This window comes from Muntiacus reevesi, chromosome 1 (genome assembly GCF_963930625.1).
Source record: "Muntiacus reevesi chromosome 1, mMunRee1.1, whole genome shotgun sequence".
In the NCBI taxonomy this organism is placed as follows: Eukaryota; Metazoa; Chordata; class Mammalia; order Artiodactyla; family Cervidae; genus Muntiacus; species Muntiacus reevesi.
Genome location: NC_089249.1, coordinates 48,222,510 through 48,249,772, shown reverse-complemented (window position 1 = coordinate 48,249,772; position 27,263 = coordinate 48,222,510). Strand labels below are relative to the sequence as shown.

At 47.6% G+C, this 27,263-nt stretch overlaps 1 protein-coding gene across 1 annotated transcript in view; it reads right to left on the bottom strand.

Moving 5' to 3' along the window:
• Positions 1–27,263, bottom strand: part of ANO2 (anoctamin 2) — a 324,331-nt gene that overhangs the window by 156,010 nt on the left and 141,058 nt on the right. Inside the window, exons 10-12 of the mRNA XM_065923366.1 lie at positions 24,127–24,261; positions 15,158–15,318; positions 6,528–6,610 (exon numbers count right to left, since the gene is read on the bottom strand). Of these exons, the coding sequence (XP_065779438.1) occupies positions 6,528–6,610; positions 15,158–15,318; positions 24,127–24,261 (379 nt within the window). The remainder of the gene's footprint in view (positions 1–6,527; positions 6,611–15,157; positions 15,319–24,126; positions 24,262–27,263) is intronic.

Below are 27,263 nucleotides of genomic sequence, written 5' to 3'. Positions count from 1 at the left end.
ACCACTTGTTAAAGAGATTGTCTTTTTTCCATTGTATATCCTTGCCTCCTTTGTCAAAGATAAGCTGTCCATAGGTTTGTGGATTTATCTCTGGGCTTTCTATTCTGTTCCATTGATCTATATTTCTGTCTTTGTGCCAGTACCATACTGTCTTGATGACTGTGGCTTTGTAGTAGAGTCTGAAGTCAGGCAGGTTGATTCCTCCAGTTCCATTCTTCTTTCTCAAGATTACTTTGGCTATTCGAGGTTTTTTGTATTTCCATACAAATTGTGAAATTATTTGTTCTAGTTCAGCCACAGGGAATCTTAACACTTACTGCCTGGACCTGTTTCCTGTTCAGTCTAGGTGAGTAACTCCCGGCAAGTACACTGGGGTTCAGGAGACATCCCCGGGGCCACTCAGCAACACAAACCTGAACAGTGAGTCGCCAGGCATGAGAAAGAGCACCTGGCTCGTCGGAAAGACCACAGTCCCAACAACTCAGAGGCTGGGGCAGAAAGATGCATGACTGACTTCAAAGAGAACTTAACGGTGTAAGTTAAGTGTCCTCCCTGCAGCTTTCAAGGACCAATATCCAGGATGCGAGGACTCCACATTCCTGCAACATGTACTGAGACCTCCCAGACAGGGATCCCGGAGCTGGTTCTCAGCAGACTCAGAGAACACACACTCCCTTATCACTGCTCATGCCTCAGAGATTCCGAAAGCCAAAAAGCTAGGCTCCCGACCTGTCTCTTACTTTCCTGGGAAATGCCATGATGCTGGAGAGGAGAAACTACACGTGTGACTTATAAGAATAACCAATATAAGAGAGAAGGAGCCATTCCAGAATTCTGAGGGCTTCCCATCATCAACCAGTCTCCAGGATGCAGTCCACCCTGAGAGGTGGGACCTTCTCTGCCTGCTGAACCACAGGTGGCGGAGCCTCCTTCCTCTCAATCACCTAGAGTTTTATAGCTTGTACGACATGTAGCTCTTGATCACATATTTTTCTTTTATTATGTCCTAGTTGTTCTGCATGTGAGAGTCTTTACATCCTAATAGAAGAATCTGCTACCTGGTCTATACTCTTTTTTGCTTCTCACAGTAATTAGCACCATAGGGAGCACACAGAAATCTCTAATTGCTTGTGAAGTTCACTCCGTTTGGTCTCTCCTCTTCATCCATCCTCCAACATAGCACTTCCTAATGTGTGTGCCAGGAGGGTTTGGGGTTAAAAAAGGATTCCAGGCTCGAACCGATTGGAAAACTCCATACAATGTGTCACCTGAGAGTCACAAGGAGCCTAATAAAAGCTCTGAAAAGGTTCTCCTGTAAAGACACCTGCTGAATATTCTTCAGCCCAGCAGGTCCCACAAAACTCCTTTCACTTCCAGCAGATAACATCCTGCAGAAATACTCTGAGAAACACAGTGTGATCTTTTCCTTCATGGCCTCTGAAATCTGGTTGCTTTTTTTCTGTATGATTGCTATGGAAGATTTTAAAATTTATTTTAAAAATAAAATGCTAGCTGGGTGTTTCTGTTGAGTGCCAGAATCTGGATTCCAAAGCCCTTCAAGCAAGACTTGCTTTCACCCTGTCACCCACTGCAGGGGAGCTTCAGGGCCTTCCCTTCTGATGAGAGGAGGCTCCTGACCAGTCCCTGATTTTCCAAAGATGTGACATCACATAGAGGCATGTCCCAGTTGTGGCTGTGGCCCCCCGCACCACACTCTGGGCCCCAGTTCAGACCCCCTTCATCTGTTTAGAAAAAACCATGAGCTCTTGGCACATAGACAGGAATCCAAGGCTCTGAAAGCAGAGTCTCAGGCTTCTCTGCTTTCCAACTGAAGCAATGTCAGACAAGGATTCCCCTGCTTATAGTCAAGAAGGTCAGGTTACAAGATTCCTCAAAGGCAGAGAACTGGACCAATGAGCTCCCAGCCAGAGTAGAATCTAGACCCCCATGAAGGGGGCTCTGACATATCCAGCCATGGGCAGGTCATCATTAAACATAGCCTCCCTGGATGGGTGGTCTGATGCCAAGTGACCACAAATACATAACCCTCCCACAAAGCTCTGGGAAATACTTCACAAAGCTGCTTCCATCTGGTTGATCCCTCAGGAGCTGGCCTGAAGAAAAGGCCTAGGCCAGCTCAGAACCAGTCTTTGCTGATTTATAGAAGTAAATCTGCAGATGCAATCAACAAAGTTCTCCATCCAAGAGCCATCAAGCATGTCCTGTGCTCTGAGCCCTTGGGAGCTCTTTCCAGGTTCTGAGGCTACATACAAGGTCCTTCTTCTCCAGAAGCTTATCCCCAAGTGAAGGAAGGTGACAGCAGGCAAACAAATCCACCAATAAGAAGCTGGTAGGTGGGGAATCAGAGCAGCAGGAGAAATGTCAGGTTGGCCACTTCAGAAGGGGGATTGAGGGAAGGTATGGATGTGAGAGTTGGACCATAAAGAAGGTTGAGCACCAAAGAGTTGATGCCTTCAAACTGTGGTGCTAGAGAAGACTCTTGAGAGCACCTTGGACTGCAAGGAGATCAAACCAGTCAATCTTAAAGGAAATCAATTCTGAATATTCATTGGAAGAACTGACGCTGAAGTTGAACCTCTAATACTATGATCACCTGATGCAAAGAGCTGACTCACTGGAAAAGACCTTGATGCTGGGAAAGATTTAGGGCAGAGGAAAAGGGGATGACAGAGGATGAGATGGTTGGATGGCATCACCAACTTTATGGACATGAGTTTGAGCAAACTCTGGAAGATAATGGAGGACAGGGAAGCCTGGCCTGCTGTAGTTCATGGGGTTGCAAAGCGTTGGACATGACTTAGAGACTGGACAACAGCAACAGCCACAGGAGGGTAATGTTGGGATGGAAAAGCCAAGAAAGAATTAGGTCAGGTGGAGACTGGCACCTTCTAGGCAGCAGAAAGAGCCAGTGCAAAGCCTGGAAGGAGCCATGGAGAGAAGGCAAATGCAGTAGGCTGGAATTTCTGGAGGAGGAGAAGGCTGCCATGAGCTGGGCTCAGAGGGGGTTGCGTCTTATGTGATGGGAAGCCATTAGGGACAGCCTGACATAGTAGATGTGGATGGGAGAAATGGAGGGGAGGACTCTATGACCAGATAAGGCCACTCTCTGAGGGATCCCAAGGACAACTGGGGCCTGAGGGCAGAAGGTAATTGGGCAAGAGAGGCGGCCAAGATGAAGACCATCCCGCCTCAGAGCAAAGACTTGTGAGGTCTGGCAGGAGGCTCCTTCAACAGGCTCCAAAGGAGTATCTCGGTACGTCTCCGCTGGTTCCACAAGGAGGCCCCTCGGCCTGGGGCAGCTGACCCAGGAGGTGGGTTCTCCAGCTTCCTTCCCCTTTCCCCTGCTCACTTCCATGGTGTCCCACGTGGAGGGGGCACCCCAAGGGGGAGGGACAGAGGGTGGATGTCTCTGGTCTCTGTGTGAGTTAGCACCCTCCCCTCCCGCATATTTCCTAATGAAGACCACAGGAAGGAAGGCTGTCTGGAGGCTCTGTCTGTACAGCTGCCTACAGGAGGATTCCTGAGACTTGGAGATCAGAGAAACAGCTCTAACAACCTTCAAGGACTCCTGCATCCCTCTCCCCAAAGCCCATGTAGTATCTGCCATTCTCTTGCTCCTCATTTGAACATGGGTTAGGGCTTTACTGGTGGCTCAGACGGTAAAGAATCTGCTCACAATGACAGAGACCAGAGTTTGACCCTTGGGTGGGGAAAAATCCCCTGGAGAAGGAAATGGAAACCCATTTCAGTATTCTTGTCTGGGAAATACTATGGACAGAAGAGCCTGGGGGGCTAGAGCTCATGAGGTCGCAAAGAGTTGGACACAACTGAGTAACTAACACTAAATCTGCCCCCGACACATATAAGTCCCAGGGAAGGTCACAAACACCTGCCAATCCTGCCCTCCGTGCCTCCTCATGACCTAAGGAGACAGAGCAGCAATCAAGACTCTCCCTGACCTGGCCACCAGCATGCATTTGCTGCTCTGCCCCCCACTGCAGCCCGATCCCTTTTCCCTGCAGCCAACGACACTTCCCAGGCATCTCACTACCTCTGAGCCACATCTGAGCTTACCCAGATCAACGGTCCTGTCGGCTGTTTCCTCCTATGGGTACCCATTCTTCCCTGTGCTGCTCATTAAAATTCAGCCAGTCTCCAAAACCTTGGTTTTGTGTTGTTGTTGTTTAGTTGTGATCTGATAGACTGAAGCTTCACTGTCTCCCAGAGTTTGCTCAAATTCATGTTCGTTGAGTCTGTGACACCATCTAACCATCTCGTCATCTGCCGCCCCCTTCTCCTTCTGCCTTCAATCTATTTTTTTTTAAGTATTCTTTTAGGCCAGAAGTAATTTCTCTCAAACTCACTGTTGTATTCTAAATATTCAGAGACCAGAGAGCCCCTTAACTGAATTCAGTCCTTTGAAGATGCTCGGAGACCATGTCTGTGGGAGTTCCACATCCCAAACCAGAACCTGGTCCATAGTAGTTGTTTGATGTGCATGTTCAGATTTAACTCAATTTGAAGTGTGTTTAATATCTGAGTCCAAAAATCTAAATACCTGGAAGGAAAGACACAGCTGTCCTCCCTTCTCCCAATCATGCCTGCCCCCAGTCTGGTGCACAGGGGCATATAAACAATGCTGCAGAACTGAACCACCCCCAGTAACCTCACACAGAGAGCCTGTCAGGACCAGCTCCTTGTGCCAGGGTGAACCCAGGCTTGGTCAGGCCCCTCTCAGCCTGCACAGGAGTTCCTAAAGTCAGGCCCCTCCCAAGACTTGACCATGGCTCATTGGTTAAACAGCAAACAGGAAATCTGGCTACAAGAAACAAAAATGGATTAACATCTCACTCCTGCCAGGGGCCCAGGACTGAGATTTTCAGGGCACCGAGTCCTGATAGATGCCTTTCTCCATGTGAATGTGTTTACACATCCTCTCTACAGAGAGACTTGCTGGCTTCCTCAGTGCTACTCGGAAGACACACTTGGCCTGTTTCTGGCCTCACACAGGCTTAGGTGCCAAGATGCTTCTTCTTCTTTTTCTTGGATACCTCAGAGTCCTGGCCTTAGGAGAAGGGAGCTATGCCCCACCCTCTCCCCACATCCAGCTACAGCCCTCTCCTCTCTCTTCTCCCCTCTCTCCCTCTCTGTCTCTGGAATGAAATGGAACAGGACAAAATAACCCACACAGTCCAACTCTGACAGCTCTTTCCGTTGGAAGCACAACTTTGGCCACTTTCCCCCAAGAAATGCAATTGTCTTCATTATTCTGCATTGCTTATCTTCTTAACTAATTTGTATCCACTCTGAAGGCAGAATCCATATGTACATTCTCTCATTTGCCACAGAATCTGCAATGCTATGAGTCCCCAGGCATACACTTAACGCAGAGGACTGGGGATAGAGTGAGCATGTGAACTCAATCCATGGTCATCAAATGCCCACTTGCTCAAAGGCAAGCTGAATACCTGGAGCTTTAAGGAGAGGGGAGGATGCCATATCACAGACCAGGGAGCCACATAGACTTGGGAGCAAGACTAAATTGGGGATTTCACTACCTTGGACCAAAGCGTCAGGGTCACAGAGCCAGGGGTCCCTAGGCTCCAAGGCAATAAGACACCAATAAGTGATGGAGAATACAGAAAAGGTCAGCTCTACATGAGGCTGCCATATGCTCGCAGCCAGCCAGTCCATGGTACTCAAAATACTGGGGGTGCCTCCTGGACCTCTGGACACTGTCCCACCACCTCATTGACAATGCCCACGGCATCGCGAGTGCCTAGCTAATATTCACTTTTGCTGTTTAGGCAATGGCAGCAAGTGGAAATAGGTAACTATGAGCAACTGTGCCCTTGCTGGTCATCATCAACTTGCCAATATCATCAGGGGCCCTAGTTCTCAAACGAGCCCCAAGGGCAGGTCAGTTACTTTCATCCTTTAAACAACATCTGTCCATAAAATTCGACTCTGAAAGAACCTACGCTTTCTCTTAGCTCATGTTCCAACGTCACACTTGCTGACAGGGTACTGGGTAAGTGGTTCTTCCCTTCTCCATACACATCAAAGGCACCTGGCACCCATGCCTCCATCTCACCCCCAGCAGGCTCCCAGGGGCATCCAGACACGTCCATATAACACGTCTGGGTCACAGCCTCTTGCTTCATGCTCTCAAGTACCAATGAGACAGGAGGTGGAAGAATGTTGAGTTGAACCTCAAACTACAGCAAGGCTTGCTTCTCGTGTCATTTTTTCCCACCAAGGGTCACAAGGACATCTGGCTACCCCTCAAGTCTGAGTTCTTACAGGTCAAGAGAAAAGAGAGGATTTCAACTCTTGGCCTCAGTGCCTATCAACCCTGGCTTAGCCCATGGAGCCGAGCTAGGAAAGGGGTCAGAGCAAGACTTGGCAGGTGACCAGCTGCCGTGAGAGCAAAGTTAAGTAGTTATTTCAATCAAGATGATTTCTTTTCAGGGACAAAGCAAAGCAGAGACCCAAAGAGAACTCACTTCTTCCTCTTCGATGCCAGTCAGGTCCCAGAAGTAGCCCAGTCGCATCTGTAATCGCTTCCAGTTTTCAAGAAACATGGTAGCTTGAAAAGAAAGAAAAAATTCTATTAATTTTGAAGAGTGGATTGCAAACACCCTTAGGGTTCACCCAATGGAGGATGCACACTGAATATTAGTTGCTCAGTCATGTCCAACTCTTTGTGACCTCACGGACAATAGCCTGACAGGCACCTCTGTCCATGGGATTTTCCAAGCAAGAATACTGGAGTGGGTGCCATTCCCTTCTCCAGGGGATCTTCTGGACCCAAGGATTGAACTCAGGTTTTCTGCATTGCAGGCAGATTCTTTAACATCTGAGCCACCAGGGAAGCCCCATTTCTAGGTTATAAGAAAAGCTTAAACACTGATCTCGAGAATAAAGGAAGAATGGAAGCATTAAAAAAAGTAAGAAATTGAAATGATGGCTTCTAGCCTTTTTATACAAACTTTGTCTTCCCTACATGTTCTCTCTTCCTGCACCTTCCTCTCACTTTTTTCTCCATCTTTCTGTCCCCAGCACAACTTCCCTTTCCTGGGCCTGAATCATCTCATCCTGAGATTACATCACATCTCCTAATAATTCTATCTGAGTCCAGGGTTTCAGACTTCCACTTCATCCTGCAGGCAGCTGGGAGACGCAGCTCCTGGAAGTGACATTCATTCATTCTTCAAGCAAATATCTGTTGAATGCCTACCATCCAGACACACCGGTCAGCTTGCCTGCTCCAACCACAGTCCTTGAAGGGCAGCCCAACATGCTCCAGAAAGAACCAATTCCCTCAGCCCTGAAGCCATGGCTTCTTTAGATCAGGATTGGACACCTTATCCTGCTGATGGGCCAATCAGATTCTCTCTTTTGAAAACTGAAACTAAGAGACACAAACAGAAGCAGAAATGGAAAAAACCATGCAGCATGTGAAAAAAGGAGAAAGGTTCCTTATAGTTCCTACTGCTCCAGTTCCCTACAGCGCCTGGCTGTATTTTATCTCCTGCATCCATGAGCTTGCTTCTTACTTTCTTATAATCCCTTGTTATTTGAGCGTGTTTGAACGGATTTCCTAGCCTGAAAAACCTGACCTAAGGTACCTGTGATATACAAAACACTGCTCAAGACATCGTGAGGAGCTTGGTGAATCTGATGTGGATTTTGCTCTCTACTGGTTTAGTCTATCAGGAGAGATTTTAAGTAACTGCGGTACAAAGTATAAAGTGATCAGGGACTTACAAATAGCGCAGATAAAGGGCTGTGGGCATGCAGAAGAGGGGGTGCCAGCTGCCAGAGTATCTGAGCTGAGCCTTGAAGAGTAATGGCATTCGGGCAGCACAGAGGGGCAGGGAAAAGGAGGATGCCAACAACCCATCAAACTTGCAGTGGGCCTCTATTGTCAAGATTCTTCCCTCTGGATACAGAGAATGTGTGTATCTGGCCCATCCTGTCTGTCCTGATCTATTCCCACCATCTGTCAGCATACAACTCACGTGTGCACTGCTGCTCAGGCGTCACCTCATTGCCCTCTTCATCCCCAGTTTGTGCAAACTGGTCCTGTCCCATCCACCCCCCAGAGCTGCCTCATTGTTTCCTGACCAGCTCAAGCACCATAAGATCAGATTCCCAGGCGCCCACTCCTCTGCACTCCTACAGCCCTTAGGTCTGGTGCACTGGAAAGGGAAAGGACATGACAGTCCCTGAGGCCACCCCTACCCCGCTACATCATCCCCAGTATCAGCCTGGGCGCCCTGCACTGCCTGCCACGCCAGACCATTGATTGCAACTCAGGTCTGCAGCGTAGAAATAGGACTGCAAACTCTTCTTCAGCTGGTACGTGTCTCTGTTCACCTGGGGCACTGCACAGGGCTGAGCCCAGCAAACACTGAGAGCCTGACCAAGCCTGTGGTTCCTTAAAGCTACATATGTTTCACTAGGTGCTACACCACGATGCCCGGATCTGTATCTCCCTGGTGGTCCAGGGGTTAAGGCTCTGCACTTCCAGTGCAGGGGGCACAGGTTCCCTGGTCAGGGAATTAAGATCCCACATGCCTCACAGTGTGGGGGCTGGGGGAAATCTGTATCTTTGGTTCCTGGAATCTGAGACCTTTTCCTTTTGTGTGTGTGCACCCTGACCTCTGGACCCCAGCCACGGCTTGGGGATGCTCTCCAAACTGGTGGGACGCCTCTTCTTTCCCTGGGCTGTTCCCAGTGCCCAAGGAGGGCTCTGCACACCAATTGTGGTCTCCATGAGAGAGAGAAGTCAGAACGGGAGCAGACGATGGGGTAAAAGAGTCCCTGAGACTTAAGAGAACGACATGGTTGCCAGGGGGCAAGAATGAGGCAAACGGATATTTAGGGAGTTTGGGATGGACACATACACACTGCTGTATTTTAAATAGGTAACCAACAAAGACCTGCTGCACAACACAGGGAACTCTGCTTAAGGTTGTATGGCAGCCTGGAGGGGAGGGGAGTCTGGGGGAGAACGGATCCATGTATATGTGTGGCTGAGTCCCTCCACTGTTCACCTGAAACTACCACAAAATTGTTAATCAGTTACACCCCAGTACAAAATCTTTAAAAGTCACATGTAAATCCATGGCTGATTCATGTCAATGTATGGCAAAAATCACTACAATACTGTAAAGTAATTAGCCTCCAACTAATAAAAATAAATGAAAAAAATAAAAAAATGTTTAAAAAGTCACTAAGGAGGACTCAGGGGGACACAAAGGACCCTCATGACAATGGAGAGAAGCTCCCAGCTCCCAGTGGGTATCACATGTCAGGTACGATGCCAACTGCCCTGCACACACATCTGGTTCACAGTTGTGAGAACACGACAGGGTAGGTATGACTTCACCCACTTAAGAGATGAGGATGGGGTGCTCCAAGGTTGAGGACCAGCCTCCGTCCAGGTTACTCAGCACCTTGGCTGAGAGGAGTGACTTCAGTGACACCGGGCAAGGCTCACGGTGATGGATACAGAGCGGGACTGAGACCCATGTTTAGGACTGCCTGACCCTGAAGTTGCTGTCCTTAACCTCCTCCCTTCACCTCTCCCTTCCCTACTTTCAATATGGCTTCACTGTCTTTCCAAAGTTCCCTGGAGCTTGAAGCCAGAACCCCAGAGGAGCTGGGCCTGATGCCTCCATCAGCTCTGGCTCTGGCTGACTCCTGCCCTCTGCACACTCAACCTCCCGACCTCAGCTCAGAGATCCCCACTCCTGCCCTCTGTACACCCCACTCCATGACTCCAGCTCAGTAACCCCCACTCCTGCCCTCTGTACACCCCACTCCCAAACCAGCTCAGAGATCCCCACTCCTGCCCTCTGTACACTCCACTCCCAACCCCAGCTCAGAGACCCCCACTCCTGCCCTCTGTACACCTGACCCCACAACCCAGCTCAGAGACCCCCACTCCTGCCCTCTGTACACCTGACCCCACAACCCAGCTCAGAGACCCCCACTCCTGCCCTCTGTACACCCCACCCCCAACCTCAGCTCAGAGACCCCCACTCGTGCCCTCTGTACACCCCACTCCCAACTCCAACTCAGTGACTCCACTCCCAACCCCAGCTCAGAGACCCCCACTCCTGCCCTCTGTACACCTGACCCCACAACCCAGCTCAGAGACCCCCACTCCTGCCCTCTGTACACCCCACTCCATGACTCCAGCTCAGTAACCCCCACTCCTGCCCTCTGTACACCCCACTCCCAACCCAGCTCAGAGATCCCCACTCCTGCCCTCTGTACACTCCACTCCCAACCCCAGCTCAGAGACCCCCACTCCTGCCCTCTGTACACCTGACCCCACAACCCAGCTCAGAGACCCCCACTCCTGCCCTCTGTACACCTGACCCCACAACCCAGCTCAGAGACCCCCACTCCTGCCCTCTGTACACCCCACCCCCAACCTCAGCTCAGAGACCCCCACTCGTGCCCTCTGTACACCCCACTCCCAACTCCAACTCAGTGACTCCACTCCCAACCCCAGCTCAGAGACCCCCACTCCTGCCCTCTGTACACCTGACCCCACAACCCAGCTCAGAGACCCCCACTCCTGCCCTCTGTACACCCCACCCCGCAACCCAGCTCAGTGACCCACCACTCCTGCCCTCTGTACACTCCGCCCCCAACCTCAGCTCAGAGACCCCCCACTCCTGCCCTCTGTATACCCAACGTCCCAATCCCAGCTCAGTGACCCCCCCCCACTGCTGCCCTCTGTACACCCCACTCCCAACCCCAGCTCAGTGACCCCCACTCGTGTCCGCTGTACACCCCACTCCCAACCCCAACTCAGTGACCCCTCCACTCCTGCCCTCTGTACACTCTACCCCCAACCTCAGCTCAGAGACCCCCCACTCCTGCCCTCTGTATACCCGACCTCCTGACCCCAACTCAGGAACCCCACTCCTGCCCTCTGTACACCCCACCGCCAACCCCAGCTCAGGGACCCCCCACTCCTGCCCCAGCCTCTCTCTCTGCAGAGAACCACTTCTCCCAGCCTCCTTCCCGGCAGCCTCGGGCCCTGGCCCAGGCCCACCCAGCACAGCACCACTGATCATAATAATCATGTAATGAGAGGCATAACTATTATTTTTAATTGCAATTTGTAGGCAGTCATGCCCACAGGCTCTTGGCTGCTGTAACCAAATACACAATCACATGAAACACAGCAAGGCTGTTAAAATAACAAAACCAAACCCTAAGCCCGGGAGCACTGACACAACCCCACTCGATTTGTTTTCCTGGTGCTGCTGCTACCACGCGAAGGGAAGAGAGAGGAGTCCGGGGGTGGGTGGGGGGCATGGGGGCATCATCGCAGAATTCAGGAGGGATGGAGGTATCTGCTCATCCACCGAGGAGAGAAAAGGGACAGCTGCTGGGGACTAAAAGTGGGAAGGGACAGCCCTGCCCCCATTTTAGGACCACGCAGAAATCGTGTGTCATAAGTTCTGGTTCAAAAACATTCTCCTTATTTGCAGCAAAATGAAGTATCTGGCATAGTAAGGAATTCAGAGACTGCCTTGTTTGAGAGTTTGGTGACAGAGCAACCTGGATGGGTCGGTGGGGAGGTCAGTGAGAGGTGGGTGATTCAGACAATGTCCTCCTGGCCTCTGCTTCCTTTTTTTTTTTTTTTTTTTTTTAATTTTTCTTTATTTTGGCTGTGTTGGGTCTTCATTGCAACACACAGGTTCTCTAGCTGCAGCATGCAGGCTTAGCTGCCTGAGGCTATGGGATCTTAGCTCCCCAACCAGGAATCGAACCAGCATCTCCTGCACAGCAAGGCAGATTCTTAACCACTGAACCACCAAGGAAGTCCCCACTTCTGAGAGGATGCAGGAACCCCAGATCTGCAAGGCCAGAGGTTCTCCATCTCTAATAGTCACAAAGCACAGCTTGGACCCCAGAATCTTATTTTTTTTTTCCAGCTCTGCCCACAAACTCATTTTCTTTACTGAGAAGTTCTCTTTTTTATTTCTTTGTGGTTTTATTTGTTTACAAATAAAAACATCCACCTGAGGGGGGAAAAAAAGAAAACAGGAAGTGGGAAGGTACAGCTGAAAACCAAGTCTCCTGGTGATAGGGAATCACACATCCCAGGAAAGGCCTTAAGGGATAGCAGACCAGAGTAATTAAGCTTTAGCTCCTCAGTCACGGTCATATCTCTAAGACAGACTCATGGGAATTAGGGCTGCAACATAGCAAAAGGTGAAAGGGCATTTCAGGCTCCAGTCAGTTCCATCATATTTGAGGTCATTCCAAGAGGCTGCTTTTTATTAATTTGTTATTCAGTAACTCAGTCATGTCCAACTCTTTGCCATTCCATGGACTGCAGCATGGCAGGCTTCCCCGGCCTTCACCATCTCCCAGAGCTTGCTCAAACTCAAGTCCATTGATTCAGTGATGCCATCCAACCATCTTATCCTCTGTCATCCCCTTCTCCTCCTGCCTTCAATCTTTCCCAGCATCTGGGTCTTTTCTAATGAGTTAGCTCTTTGCATCATAGGAATAAAAATTCCTAGTATTTTTATTAATACTAGGAATAAATCTGGGACTTACCTTGTAGCTCAGCTGGTAAAGAATCTGCCTGCAATGCAGGAGACCCCAGTTTAATTCCTGGGTCAGAAAGTTCCCCTGGGGAAGGGATAGGCTACCCACTCCGGTATTCTTGCTTGGAAAATCCCCATGGACAGAGGAGCCTAGCAGGATACAGTCCACAGGATTGCAAAGAGTTGGACACAACCGAGTGACTAAGCCCAGCACAGCCCACAGGAGTAAATCTCTCAGTGACCCAGCATTCCCACTACTGGGCACAGACTCTGAGAAAACCTCAATTCTACAAGCCACATGTACCCCAGTGTTCACTGCAGCACTGTAAACAAAAGCCAGGACATGGAAGCAACCTAAGTGTTCATGGACAGATGAACAGATAAAGAAGTTGTGGTACATTTATGCAATGGAATATTACTTGGCCATAGAAAGGAACACATTTGAGTCAGCTGTCATGGGGTGGATAAACCTAGAGCCTTTTACGCAGAATAAAGTAAAGTCAGAAAGAGAAAAACAAGTATCATATGTTAACACATACACATGGAATCTAGAAAAATGGTACAGATGAACCTAGTAGAGAATGGACTTGTGGACACAGTGGGGGAAGGTGAGGGTGGGACAAACCGAGAGAGTAGCACTAACATTTACACACTACCATGTGCAAAACAGATAGCTAGAGGGAAAGTGCGTGTAACAGGGAGCTCAGCTCAGCGCTCTGTGATGACCTGGAGCAGTGGGATCGGGCGTGGGGGTGGTTCGGAGGCTCAGGAGAGAAGGGAGATATATATATATATATATATGTATATATAATTATGACTGATTTGCATTGTTGTACAGCAGAAACCAACACAAATTTGCAAAGCAATTTTCCATCAATTAAAAAATAAAGAGAATTTTTTTAAAAAGTAACCCCCCAAAAGAGAAAAAACCCAAGATGCCGCTTTTGGACAAGAGGCACAGAGCTGCCTGAGACTGTGCAGGCCACAGCTACAACTTCACTCTGCCCCCCCTGACGCTTCCTGTGAACAATTCCAGGGCTACACGGCCACGAGCGCCATGTCCCCTGACACCCTGCCGCTGTTCTGTGGGCTGACGCTGCCACGTGGTCCTGGGCAGTGGCTGTTCTTCCTGGGACAATAGACGCTCCCCCGGATACCTTCCTGGTGGCTGGGTCGCAGGGGAATCTTTCCAGCCCAGTTCCATCTCCACCAACATAGAGAGACAGACGTCGCCGGGTCTGGGTCTAACAGCAGTTCTAGAAGAGACCTCCCTCTCCTGCACACAGTCCCAGGATGTGCGACTCACCGCCCCATCCTGGCAGGTCCTCCAAGCCCCCTGGAGTCAGCAGTAAACCTAACCGCTTCAGTTGCCGGTCTGTGACCCGAAAGATGAGGGCCCACTCTGTACGGATGAGACGATGGCAGATGGCTGCTCCCAACAGGCTGACACAGGGCCCCCTGGTCCCTTCTGTGATACCCATGGGTGTGTCTTCTTGGAAATGCTCAGTGACCACAGGGGTGGATATTCCAGTTTTTAAGAACAGAAGGGTGCATGTGTGCGTCTGTGTGTCTGTGTTTATGATCAGATGGCTGTGGCCCAGAGAAAGTTAATTACCCCAAGACTCTGGGCAAGGTGGTGCGGGAGAGAGGAGGAGGACATCGAAGGAACTATTTATTCCTTCCTTCAGAAATCCCTTTAGTGGGAAGATAGAAAACATCTCTTTGGCATTAAGTGAAATCTCTGCAGTCTACACTCGCGGTGTCCTGGAAATTGCAACTGAACGCAGATAGGAGACGAGTCTAGGCCCGCCTTTGTCCCCAGCTAACCCTGTGACCGTGGCAGTCACCCCTTGACCCCAGGTGTGACACCAAATGACATCTGGGACTTGCACATCTTAGGAGATGTACCTGGAGATGCCTATGAGTATATAAGGGGCTTTCAAAGCATGTATGGGTTCAATTTCCAAACAAATCCTATATGAGATTAATATAAGATTACTCCATCTCTTATATATATATATATATATATATATATATATATATATATATATATATATGTAAAATAAAGCTACGGAGGATATTCTTAGTTCTAGTCCCATGTATGAGTAAGGGAGAGAAATCTATTGTCCCTAAAATGCTTCTTAAAATATAAGGACTAGGGGCTTCCATAGTGGCTCAGTAATAAAAAATCTGCCTGCCAGAGCAGGGGACATGGGTTCAATCCCTGGTCTGAGAAGACCCCACATGCCACAGAGCAACTAGGTCCGTGCACCACAACTACTAACCCCGTGCTCTAGAGCCCAGTAGATGCAAGCCCACGAGCCTAAGAGCTCATGCTCCACAAGAAGAGAGTAACCCCCGCTCACCACAGCTAAAAAAAGCCCATGCAGCCACGAAGACCCAGAACAACCAAATAAATAAATAGAAATTGAACTAAAGATATAAGGATTAAATACTGAGGAAGTAAACCAAAGAATATTGGCTTTGGTCCCTGCGCCCATCTAACGGTGCCCTGCGTGGAAGCCAGCCCCATGGTGATGACTCACCCCACAGAGCCATGAAGATGGAGAAGAAGACGGTGGCAGGGTTGTCAAACAGGTGGCTGGCCCGCGCTGTCCCGCAGGCTGAGCTGAGGTTCCAGTAGTCACAGGACTTGTCACACAGCGGGCACATGGTGAAGGCGTTCTGCTGGTCACACATCTCTTTGCTGCAGAAGACAGAGGCTGTTGGGTCACGGGGGCTCCAAGCAGGACCCTCCCCAAGCCCACCGCCCCCAAAACACCTCCCACTTGGAAACCCCTGGCTGCCTCAGTAACTGCATCAACAAGGCATAGGAGAGCTGGGCTTGGATTCTTCCCCTTGGGAGTACTGTTTTTAATATCTTGTCTTTAAAAATGGGTGGGCAGATGAATGGATAAAGAAGATGTGGTACAGATGTACAATGGAATATTACTTGGCCATGAAAAGGAATAACATTAGGTCATTTGTAGTGATGTGGATGGACCTGGAGTCAAGCACACAGAGCGAAGTAAGTCAGAAAGGAAAAAACAAACGTCCTATATTAACTCATATATCTAGAATCTAGAAAAATGATACGGATGAACCTATTTGCAGGGAAAGAATGGAGACACAGACTTAGAGAATGGACTTGTGGACCCGGAGGGAAGGAGAGGATGGGGCAAATGGACAGAGCAGCACGGACACATAGACACCACCCTGTATGAAGGAGATAGCTAGTGGGAAGCTGCTGGATAGATGGGGAGCTCGGCTCCATGCTCTGTGATGACCTAGAGGGGTGGGATGGGGTGTGGGGGGTGGAAGGGAGAAGCTCAAGACGGAGGGGATATACGTCTACTAACACAATACGGTAAAAAATATTTCACAATACAGTGAAAAATATATTTAAAAACTGGATGGGCTACCTTTGGAGGTATGGAAGCCATCACTAGACGTGACTCAATGGAAAGTGAGTGACCACGTATCAGTTATGCTGTGCGTTGGATGGTGCCATATAAAAGAGTGAAAGTGCTAAATGCTCAGTCCTGTCCTGCTCTTTGCGACCCCGTGGACTGTAGCCCGTCAGGCTTCTCTATCCATGGGGTTCTCCAGACAAGAATACTAGAGTGGGTAGCTGTTCCCTTCTCCAGGGAATCTTCCCAATCCAGAAATTGAACTCAGGTCTCCCACATTGCAGGTGGATTCTTTACCATCTGAGCTACCAGGGAAGCCTGGTGCTATATAAAGTCCCATCCACATGTGCTATGGGGCTGATGGGAAGCATCAACAATTATGAATAAATCACCCACCAGAGGTCAGAGTTTATCGTCCTCATTCAAGCATGAGCTATCTCATTCGTGTATTAGGATGGTCACATGGAGGAATCAACATGAGCATACCATTAGACCAGCACAAGGTCTTCCTCCCAGAAAGAGAAGTCATGTAAAGCAGAATGGAGTCAGGAGGGAGGAAGCCCAACTTCTAAGTGAATCAGCCATGCAACTGTTTGGAGAAGACGGATTAGTAACCTCAACTTAATAACAATTATCCTAACCACAAAATGGGATGCGAGAGGCTAGAAGAATAAGATGTGTATTAATTGCTCAGTTGTGTCCGACTCTTTTCGATCTCATGGACCGCAGCCCTCCAGGTTCCTCTGGAATGGAACCTGGGCAAGAATTCTCCATGGAATTCTCCAGGCAAAATACTGGAGTGGACTGTGCCATTCCCTTCTCCAGGAGATCTTCCCAACCTAGGGATCGAATCCAGGTCTCCTGCATTGCAAGCAGATTCTTTACCATCTGAGCCACCAGGGAAGTCCAGGGAAACCACCAAGGAAGAATAAGGTAAATTCTCCCAAAGTCTAGATTCCAAGAATCCAAGAGAACAAAGCATGAGTCAAATAAACATCATCTCTATTCTCACTTATTTTCAGTATATTTCTCTTTACCAGACTCGTGCATATATTTGAAATTCCATTCACTTGTTAGGTGGATCAGCTGGACCCAATAACTTCAGGCTCATCGGGTGCTTGCAAATAAGAACCGAGGATTTCTCAGTCCCAACTGGTTTCCCCAATAACCCTCCACACTGCAGTCCGGTAGGAAAGTGAATGAACTCATCACTCTGGTGTGTGATATTTCCCCTCGGGGATGAGTAGATGGCTCAGCTCATCCCCTGGGGAAAAGGGTGGAGAACTAGAGATTTCACGAAAATGAAGCACTGGCCGTTCTCACAAAGCAGCTGGAGGCGACCAGACCCCATGATGGGGAGGCAGGGATCACAGGCTGAAACCACAGCTGGGTTTTCTCCGGAAAGAGGCAGCAGAGGGCGCTACCGAGCATGGGACAGCCGGCTGAGGGAGCTGGTACCCGGATGCCTGAGCCAAGGGCTTAGATGAAACCCAGAAGCCGGCTGGATGCTTGTGTCTAGCTCCCATCGCTAAGCAGTCAAAAGGTTTCACCGAGGGCTGTCGGCGTCTGTCAAGTCCCAGCTCTCAGGCTCGTTTTTAATGAGCCTCGGCAGGGAAGTCCTTCTGTGTGAGAGAATGGAAACTCTGGGTCTCAGGATAAATCCCAGCTCCTCCACGGACTTGCTGCTGCGCACTCCACTGGCAAGTGTCAAGATCGGTGACTCACTCACTACGACAATATTAAATAGTAATTTCTTAATAGTAAGTTCAGCCATGCTGACTTCACCTGGGCATGTGTTTATTGGTAACTGGAGAGCAGGACTGAAGTCTTCTGGGCCAGACACGTGATGGCTGCCTGGTAGAGGAGCTGGTGCTTTTAGGAGAAGGGTACCGATTAGAAAACAGATTCATACGGAAAACTTGTCAGTTTGCACAAAGTCCAGCAAACAGCTTTGCTTCTGAGCCGTATCTGTTCCGTCACTAAGTCGAGTCCGACTCTTTGTGACCCCATGGACTGCAGCATGCCAGGCTTCCCTATACTACACTACCTTCCAGAATTTGTTTGAATTCATCACCAACCAACCATCTCACCCTCTGTTGCTCCCTTCTCCCCCTGCCTCCACTCTTTCCCAGCATCAAGGTCTTTTCCAATGAGCTGGCTCTTCAAATTAGGTGGTCAATATAGTGGAGCTTCAGCTTCAGCATCAGTCCTTCCAATGAATATTCAGGGTTGATTTCTTTTAGGATTGACTGGCTTGATCTTGCTGTCCAAGGGACTCTCAAGAGTCTTCTCCATAACCACAGTTCAAAAACATCAACTCTTGGGTGTTCAGCCACCTTTATGGTCCAACTCACATCCATATACGACTACCGGAAAAACCATGGCAGTGGCAGTTTAGTCCCTAAATCATGTCTGACTCTTGTGACCCTATGGACTGTAGCCTGCTAGGCTCCTCTGTCCATGGGATTCTCCAGGCGGGAATACTGGAGAGAGTTGCCATTTCCTGCTCCAGGGGATCTTCCTGACCCAGGAATTAAACCCGAGTCTCCTGCATTGCAGGCAGATTCTTTATGGACTGAGCTATGAGGGAAGCCCTCAGGAAAAACCATAACTGCTACTATACAGACCTTTGTCTGCAAAGTGATATCTCTGCTTTTTAATACACTGTCTAGGTTTGTCACAATTTTTCTTCCAAGGAGCAAGTGTCTTTTATTTTCATGACTACAGTCATTATTACAGTGATTTTGGAGCTCAAGAAAATAAAATCTGCCACTGCTTCTCAAATTTTGTCATGGAGGAGATTTTTTACATATATACAAGGAGATGGATAATCCTAGAAAACCTAATCTCAATCAGAACTAGTCCATGCTAAAAGGTCAGGGGAAAAAAAAATATTAGCACCACCTTGGTACAGAGTACTTTGAAATGTGAATGCTGTGTACATAAATGGTTTTAAAATTAGAATACAGTCAACTGACAATCATTTGTACAAAATGGCAACCATGCTAGCATGGATAGTCCCACATCATTTAGGTTTGAAGTCAGAATGCTCTGTATGTATTGGGTTGGCGATTTTTTATTGCATCTTTTGAGTTTTTGATGCAAGCAACTGGAAGAAGATCCTGGAGAAATTCTACCTTAGGGTGACATTAAAGGACTTTGTAGTCTCTGAGACAAGCTGAAAGAGGGGGAGACGCCCCGAGAACTGAGGTCAGGTCTGGGTCATTCACTAAAGTCCGGTCTGGGTCATTCACTAGCTGCATCATCCACAGATTCTTAGTTAGAAGCCACAGTGGCTATAAATCCAATGACGTGTTTCTTCAATCTATCATGTTCTCTCAGACACAGAAGAAGGTTGATGAATGGCCTGACCATCAGATGAACCAAGACCCCGGAGTGGGTGGTGTTCTCAATGAGTGACCCACCGCTCACAAGTCCAGTGACATACAGGGCTCTACTAGCCACAAAGGGAGGCAATTATTCAAGAAATTCAGACAGAACATCTGCTATTAAGATCTCAGCTCTAAAGTAACCAGTTTTTTTTTAAATGTGGTTTAGATTAATCACCTTTAAAAAAAAAAAAAAAAGCTCCAGCCCTTCCCATGCATGTAAGCAAATGGAGAACAAACGGAACCAACCCCTTGCTAAGCAGACGAAGGTTCTCTAGACATATCGCGCACATATGGAAATACTATTTAGTGAAACACGTGACTCACATATCAAAGTTATTGGCGATAAAAGGTACATTTAAAGTTTCACGCAATGTAACTTTTCTGGTTTTGATGCTGGACTGTGGCTTTATAAGACATAATCATTGGGGGAAAGTGGATGAAGGGTACATCGGGCCCCTCTGCACTCTCTTTACTGCTTCCAGTGAATCTGTATGGTTTTCAAAACAAAACACCTTTTTAAAAAGTGATACACAGATACTAAATTCCAGGTCTGATGCCCAAAGTGGAGAGCTTTAAAATAATCCCAGGAAGGGTGAAAGTTTTTAATCGCTCAGGAGTGGCTGGGAGGACAGGGAAGCCTGGCGTCCTGCAGTTCATGGGTCCACAAAGAATCAGACATGATTTGGCAACTGAACAACAAAACAACAAGGAGTGACTGATAGACACAAACCCCCGAAGGGTACGAATTTGTCTGGATTCTGTATTGGGATTTACAGGCTGTTCTTTTATTGACAAGGAGTGGTATCGATTGTTTGTGAGTGTTCATCGGGCATGGAGCTTGGACTTTTGATAGATATACAATTATGACTGAGGAGGACTTCTCAAAAACTACTTCATAATATGCTTGACTTTTTCTGTTCACACCTTCCTGGTTGGCCATACCCTATTCTGAGTATGAAAAACTGAGAATCAAAATTTCAAATTTTATAGCAGCCAATTTTACACATTTTCATTCTGGAAAGTTAAAAAAGTTCAAAAAATTTTACAACAGACTCCACTATGCAAATATAGACATATTCTCTATCCATAAACACACTTATATCACTAAATTGAATGTCATGAAACAATTCTGATACTTCCTTCTCGTGATGAATACTAAAATTATATTTCATTCTACTCTATCTTATCTTATTCTTCATTGTTTGGCCACTCAGTCATATCTGGCGACTCTGTGACTCCAAAGACTATATCACACCAGGCTTCCCTGTCCCTCACTAACTCCCGGAGTTTGCCAAACTCATGTCCACTGAGTCGATGACGCCATCCAGCCATCTGATCCTCTGTCACCCCCTTCTCCTCCTGCTCTCAATCTTTCCCAGCATCAGGGTCTTTCTGGCGAATCAGTTCTTCACATCAGGTGGCCAACTTCCGCTTCAGCATCAGTCCTTCCAATGAATATTCAGGGTTGATTTCCTTTAGTCTTATTCTACTGCATTTTTAAAAATACTTATTTATTTACTTGGCTGCACCAGGTCACAGTGTGGCACACAGGATCTTTCAGTTGCCGTATGTGAACTCTCACTTGGAACATGTAAGATCTAGTTCCCAAATCAGGGATCAAATCCAGTCCCCCTGTATTGGGAGACTGGAGTCTTAGCCACTGGATCCCCAGGGAAGACCCTTATTCTAGTTCATTTAAAAGATAACCATTAAATTGATTCTATAATCCACTAATGGACTGCTATCCATAGTTTATAAAACATCACACACTCGACAGGCATTGTGATGTATCTGCAATGATGATGATCTCATTGTACAAGCATGTACACCTACACACATACGAGAGCCCACACGTGTGCACAGGTACACGCCTTTGCAGCATGTGTAGACCATGGTCCCTTCCAGTTGCCATGGCCACAATCACATGCATTCCCATGTGGGGAACCAGGGCACAAGTCCCAAGTCCTGATCAACCAGCACATGGACTCCCTACCCGCCGCACTGTTGGTCCTCAGTGCACGGGACGAGTCCTCCAGTTTGGATCAACCTGAGACCCCAGTCTCCAGCAATCATAATGGGGCAACAGAGCTATGTTCTCTGAGAAGGCACCAGGAAGGACCGTGGAGCTCCTGGGCTGCCAAGGAGGGTCAGAACCCTGGGGAAGATGCCACAGATTACTGGGGGAAGCAAAGGCTTTGGAGCAGGAGGCATGTGCCTGCATGGTCAGTTGCTTAATCATGTCCGACTCTTTTCAACCCCATGGATGGTAGCCCACCAGGCTCCTCTGTCCATGGGATTTCTCAGGCAAGAATACTGGAGTGTGTAACCATTTCCTACTCCAGGGGATCTTCTTGATCCAGAGATTGAAATTGCATTTCCTGAGTCTCCTGCATTGGCAGGCGGGTTCTTTACCACTGAGTCACCTGAAAAGCCAGGAGGCAACAGAGGTCAAATCTCAACCATGGTGGACTTCCCTGGCAGTTCAGTGGTTGAGACTCCACACTTCCACTACAGGGGCTGAGGGTTCGATCCCTGGTCAAGGAACTAAGATTCCACATGCCGAGGGGCATGGGTGAAAAATAAATAAATAAAACATCAGTGTGATTTCACTGATCTGGGTTAGAACCAGGGGCAAATTTTAAAAAATCCCAACCCTGACAACTATTATTTGCTGAAGCTGGAGAAGTTAGGTGACCCTGACTCTCCATGGAGACCATGTCTCCATCTCTCTGAGGTGAGAATAAGAATACCTATCGCTGTCAACATTGATCACTTCAAGATCGAAGACACAGCACATAAAAACCATCCAGCACTGGTACAACTCACATTAGGAATGCAGTGTGCATCCCTTCTTCCTTTGGACTCCCCAAGTGGTGCAGTGGTAAAGAATCTGCCTGCCAATGCAGGAGATATGGGTTTCATCCCTGGGTCAGAAAGATTCCCTGGAGTAGGAAATGGCAACCCACTCCAGTATTCTTGCCTGGAGAATTCCATGAACAGAGGAGTCTGCTGGGTTACAGTCCATGGGGTGGCAAAGAGTCAGATATGACTGAGCACGTGTGTGTGCACGCACACACACACCCCTTCTTCCTTTATGCTGTGGATGGCAGAGCCCTGAAAACGTAGCTCAAAGGTCCCAGAACTCCAGTCAAGAATCCTGGATGGATGATGAGAGGGTTCTATACACAAATATTCAAATCCTTGGGCTTATACCAAGGTATTTAGCTTTTTTCTAACTACATACATGTCATTGCCAGTTTCACTAATTCACAAGAGCTTTTCTACAGTGTGACAAAAGGCCAGAGCCACCTGGTTCTCACCACTTATCATGCTATCCTCAAACAGCCCAGCTCTCCCCGTTTCTTCAGGATCGCCCTGACTTCCCCATCACCACCCCCCACTGCAGTGGACACCTGCAGGCTTCCCAGTGCCCCCATCCCCCAGGCTATTGAAGGAGAATCCCCGCGACACGGTGTCACTCTGCCCCCCTCACCACCCACCCCCAGGCATGATCAGCTGGTCCACGGCCGCCACTTAGGCCAAAAGGAGTTGACAGGACTTTTTCACTTGGGATCAATCACACATAAAGCTCTTAAAATGTGACACCCCGTGAGCTACTAGCAGCAACATACACATCCTATGGAGAAACTCTGTAGTGAAACAAGAAATACTTGAAAGAATCAGAGACAGCCAGTAAACAGAAGGAATCCCTATTTCCACGGTCCTTTGGGCAAACCACTTGCCAGTCACTGGATCCACTGAGGCCTCCCCACCGAACCCCGAGGATAAATTCCCATTTTTGCTTAAGCTAGTTTCCATGCATTTCTATCACTTGCAACTGCAAGAGTATTAAAATACACAAATGATGCTTCAATTTGCCAGGACAGTTCTGGAGGTGCCAAGAGCTTTAAATTCTAAACATTGGCTAAGTGTCTATTCTGTCCCCTGTACTCTATTTCTGCCTATGTTGGTTCGCTCAAGAATTGTTTATGAATACTTTTCTGGGTGCCAGACACTGTCTCCTTTAATCCTCAGGATACCACCATGAGGCAGGTGTTAGTATTGCCATTTGACAGCCAAGGAAATGGAAAGTCAGGGAGCAAGGTACCCCGTTTCACAGCTAATACGTAAAACAGTCCACCCTAAAGGATGTTCATTTGTTGAATGTCTATTTTTTTGTCGGATCTCTATTCCTCATCAGGACCAGCCTTTGTTCCATCTCTTGGATCTTCAAGAGCCCCCTGTCACCTCCTGCAATCTCTGACTCCCAGAGCCAGGGCTGAGGTGTCCTCATCTCATAGCATTTTATCCCAGCAGTAGCTGACCACGTAGATGCCATCCCTACCCAATGCCACTCAACAGTTGGTATGTCTGGAAAATGAGAGAAAAATGCCACAAAGTTGAGGGGGAAAAAACTTTTCCCAGGCATAGTTTCTTTTCTTACCAATTATCTTCTACCTGCCCAATCAGACCCTGGTCCTGGAGAAGAGTTTGGCCAGGAAAGGAAGTGGCCACACTCAGCGTGACTCTGAGCCGTTCTCAGAATCCAATGCTCCCCGCTCTCTCAGGAGAGAAGGAAAGGAAGTGGGAAGGAGGACACAGGGTGGGGCTCTGGAAGGATACGTGTGAAATGTACGATGTCCTTGCAACTGGGATGACACTCTGAACAACTGACATGTGGGAACTGAGCCTTCGCCTTTAAAATCGGCTCACCTGGGAATATCTTCTTCGATGGTTGCACATCCATAAAGAAACACGATGATCCCAATGACAGACGACGGGATGAGGAAGGATGTATATAATCCCAGCCAGGCAAAATACAGTCCAATCTTTTCTCCAAAATACTTTCTGGAAAAAGAAGAAAATGAAACATACGTTAAGATCATAGACTTTCCTTCTCTCTGTTTGCTATAAACCTGACGATGGGTCGGCACAAATGGAAAGGAAGGGAAGTTATCTAGGGAAGGTGGGGGGACCTCACAGCACAAGGAATCAACAACTGGTGTTTTCTGAAATGAATCGCATTCCATTAGAATCACATAGGCACACCTGTTCATAGAAAGAAGTTTCAAGAAGGAATCCAGCCCTAACAGCAAACTGAGAATATGCCATAAATTTTGGCATCTTTACCAGACACATGTGAATAACATCTCAGCGTTTCATGAGTGCCATAGCACTCAACCCACAGAAAAACACACCGTTTTGAAACTATTTAAATAAAGCACACAAATTTGGGGGCATACACACTGATGTATATGGGCTTCCCTGGTGGTTCAGACGGTAAAGAATCTGCCTGCAATGAAGGAGACCTGGGTTCGATCCCTAGGTTGGGAAGATCCTCTGGAGAAGGGCATGGCAACCCACTCCAGTATTCTTGCCTGGAGAATTCCAAGGACGGAGGAGCCTAGTGGCCTTCAGTCCATGGGGGTCACAAAGAGTCAAACATGACTGAGCAACTAACACACACAAACACACACACACTGATGTATACAAACCAGTATAAATACAGTCATAGAAAAAGAACTAGAAGAAATTAGATAAAATACAGGTCATGGTTTCTTTAGCTGATGGGTGGTTTCTACTGCTTTATTTTTGATGTTTCTGCATTTTTCAACTCTATTTTTTCATGAATTCCTTTTTATAATAAAAAGTTGTTTCTTTTCAAAAGAAAAGGTACCATCCATATCTTTTTGTTCCCCAGATCATACAGTTAATAAATGACCACATTCAGTCTCTAAAGAGGGGTTTTCCCTGAGATGAATATTGATTATGGATGCTCGATGAGAAAAACACAATCCACAGAGGAGAAGTATATTTTATTTCTCAGGAGCCTCTGACATAAAACACAAGAGGGAAATAGGGGCTCAGCTCACCTTTTGATCTAAGGACTAGAGAGTTAGGAGAACAAATAAAACTTATTTATCGACCACCAGAGCACTGCTTCCACTTAGGATGTAGACAACTGCCAGGAAATGTAGGTTTCATCCTAACAATAAAAAAAAAGCTAGATAACCTGTGAATCAAAACTTTTCATGAGCCCATCAGACAGTAGAAGTTTCAAGGTAATCAGATGAGCCACACTTTTTTAAAATGACAAGCTCCTCCAAGGAAACATGGACTCACAACAGTTTTGTTGTGAGACAAAAAGGCAGTCACCATAAAAGTGAGTAAGAAGAAACAGCTAAAAATTTTTAAGACACTGGAAGCTGAGCAAAGGTCAGCATGACAGATTGAATAACTGGGCGCTCCAGACACAAGAGGAGGTTGTACTCATTCACAAGATCCTATGGGAAGACCAGCAGGCTTCTCATGAGGACTGTAGACAACGTAGGAGTCAGAGAGAGCACCCTTAAATGCAAACAGGCAAGAAAGCTCCCCCATCTCCCTGAACCACCTTTCTTTTAAACCAAAAGCCTCAAGCAGAGGGTAACAAAAATCAGCAGTCTGATGCTGGGGAAGGGCAGGCGAGAGACCCCTCCATGGGGCAAAGGGCTGAAAGGGAACCGTGAGGACCAATTTCCAGTGCCCTACAATAGATGTGAGAGTTGGAGCATAAAGAAGGCTGAGCGCCGAAGAACTGATGCTTTCAAACCGGGATGCCGGAGAAGACTCTTGAGAGTCCCTTGGACAGCAAGGAGATCCAACCAGTAAATCCTAAGGGAAATCAACCTTAACGATTTCATTAGAAGGGCTGATGCTGAAGTTCAAGCTCCAATACTCTGGCCACCTGATATGAAGAGCCAACCCATTGGAAAAGACCCGACTCGTGCTGAGAAAGATTGAGGGCAAGAGGAGAAGGGGGCGACAGAGGATGAGGTGGTTAGATAGCATCACTGACTCCATGGACATGAGTTGGAGCAAACTCAGGGAGATAGTGAAGGACAGGGAGGCTGGCATGCTGCAGTTCACGGGGTCGCAGACAGTCGGACACGACTTGGTGACTGAACACCGACAACAACCCCCAGGAAGCACAGTCACAGCATCCCACCACCAAGGAATCTGAAGTCCGTGGTGCACGAGTGATTCCAGCAGCAACGGCACCCAAAGCCACCTCCACCTCTGACTGGGCCGGCCCCGCTCCCCCACTAAAGGCCTGACAGAGAGGCAGAAGCCTGTTTCTGGGCATAAATACCATTTATTTAGTCTCTACTGTCCTCTCAAACACAGTGTTCGAAATTGAGAAAAAAAAAGTCTTGAGCAGGACTTCCCTGGTTGTCCTGCCATTAAGACTTCGCATTCCCAATGCAGAGGGCTTGGGTTCGACCCCTGGTCAGGGAACTAGAGCACACACGCTGCAGCTAAGAGCTGGCGCAGCCGAATAAATAAAAACAGATGAATGTTTAAAAAAAAAAAGCTTGAAAAACGTAAAAAATGAACTGTTAAGAAATGAGGCAATCAATAAAACCAAAGTTGATCTAGATGCCACAATTATCATACAGGGATTTCTCTCTCTCTCTCTCTTTTTTTTTTTTTTTTTTTTTTTTTTTTGATGTGAACCATTTTTAAAGTTTTACTGAATTTGTGACAATATTGCTCCTGTTGTATGCTTTGATTTTTTGGCCATGAGGCCTGTGGGATCTTAAGTCCCCAACCAGAGATTGAACCCACACCCCCTGCAATGAAAGGTGAACTCTTAACCACTGGATCACCAGGGATGTCCCATACAGGAACTTTAAAGTAATTACAATAATCCATTAAGGAAGAATCTAATACAAAAGAGAAAATTGGGAATTTCCACAGAGAGACAGAAACGCAAGAGTGTAACATGGAAATACTAGAGCAAAAATATTTTATCAGATATGAAAAATGTCTTCATTAGAATGTGTTAGCAGGTGACTGAATGCAGCTGA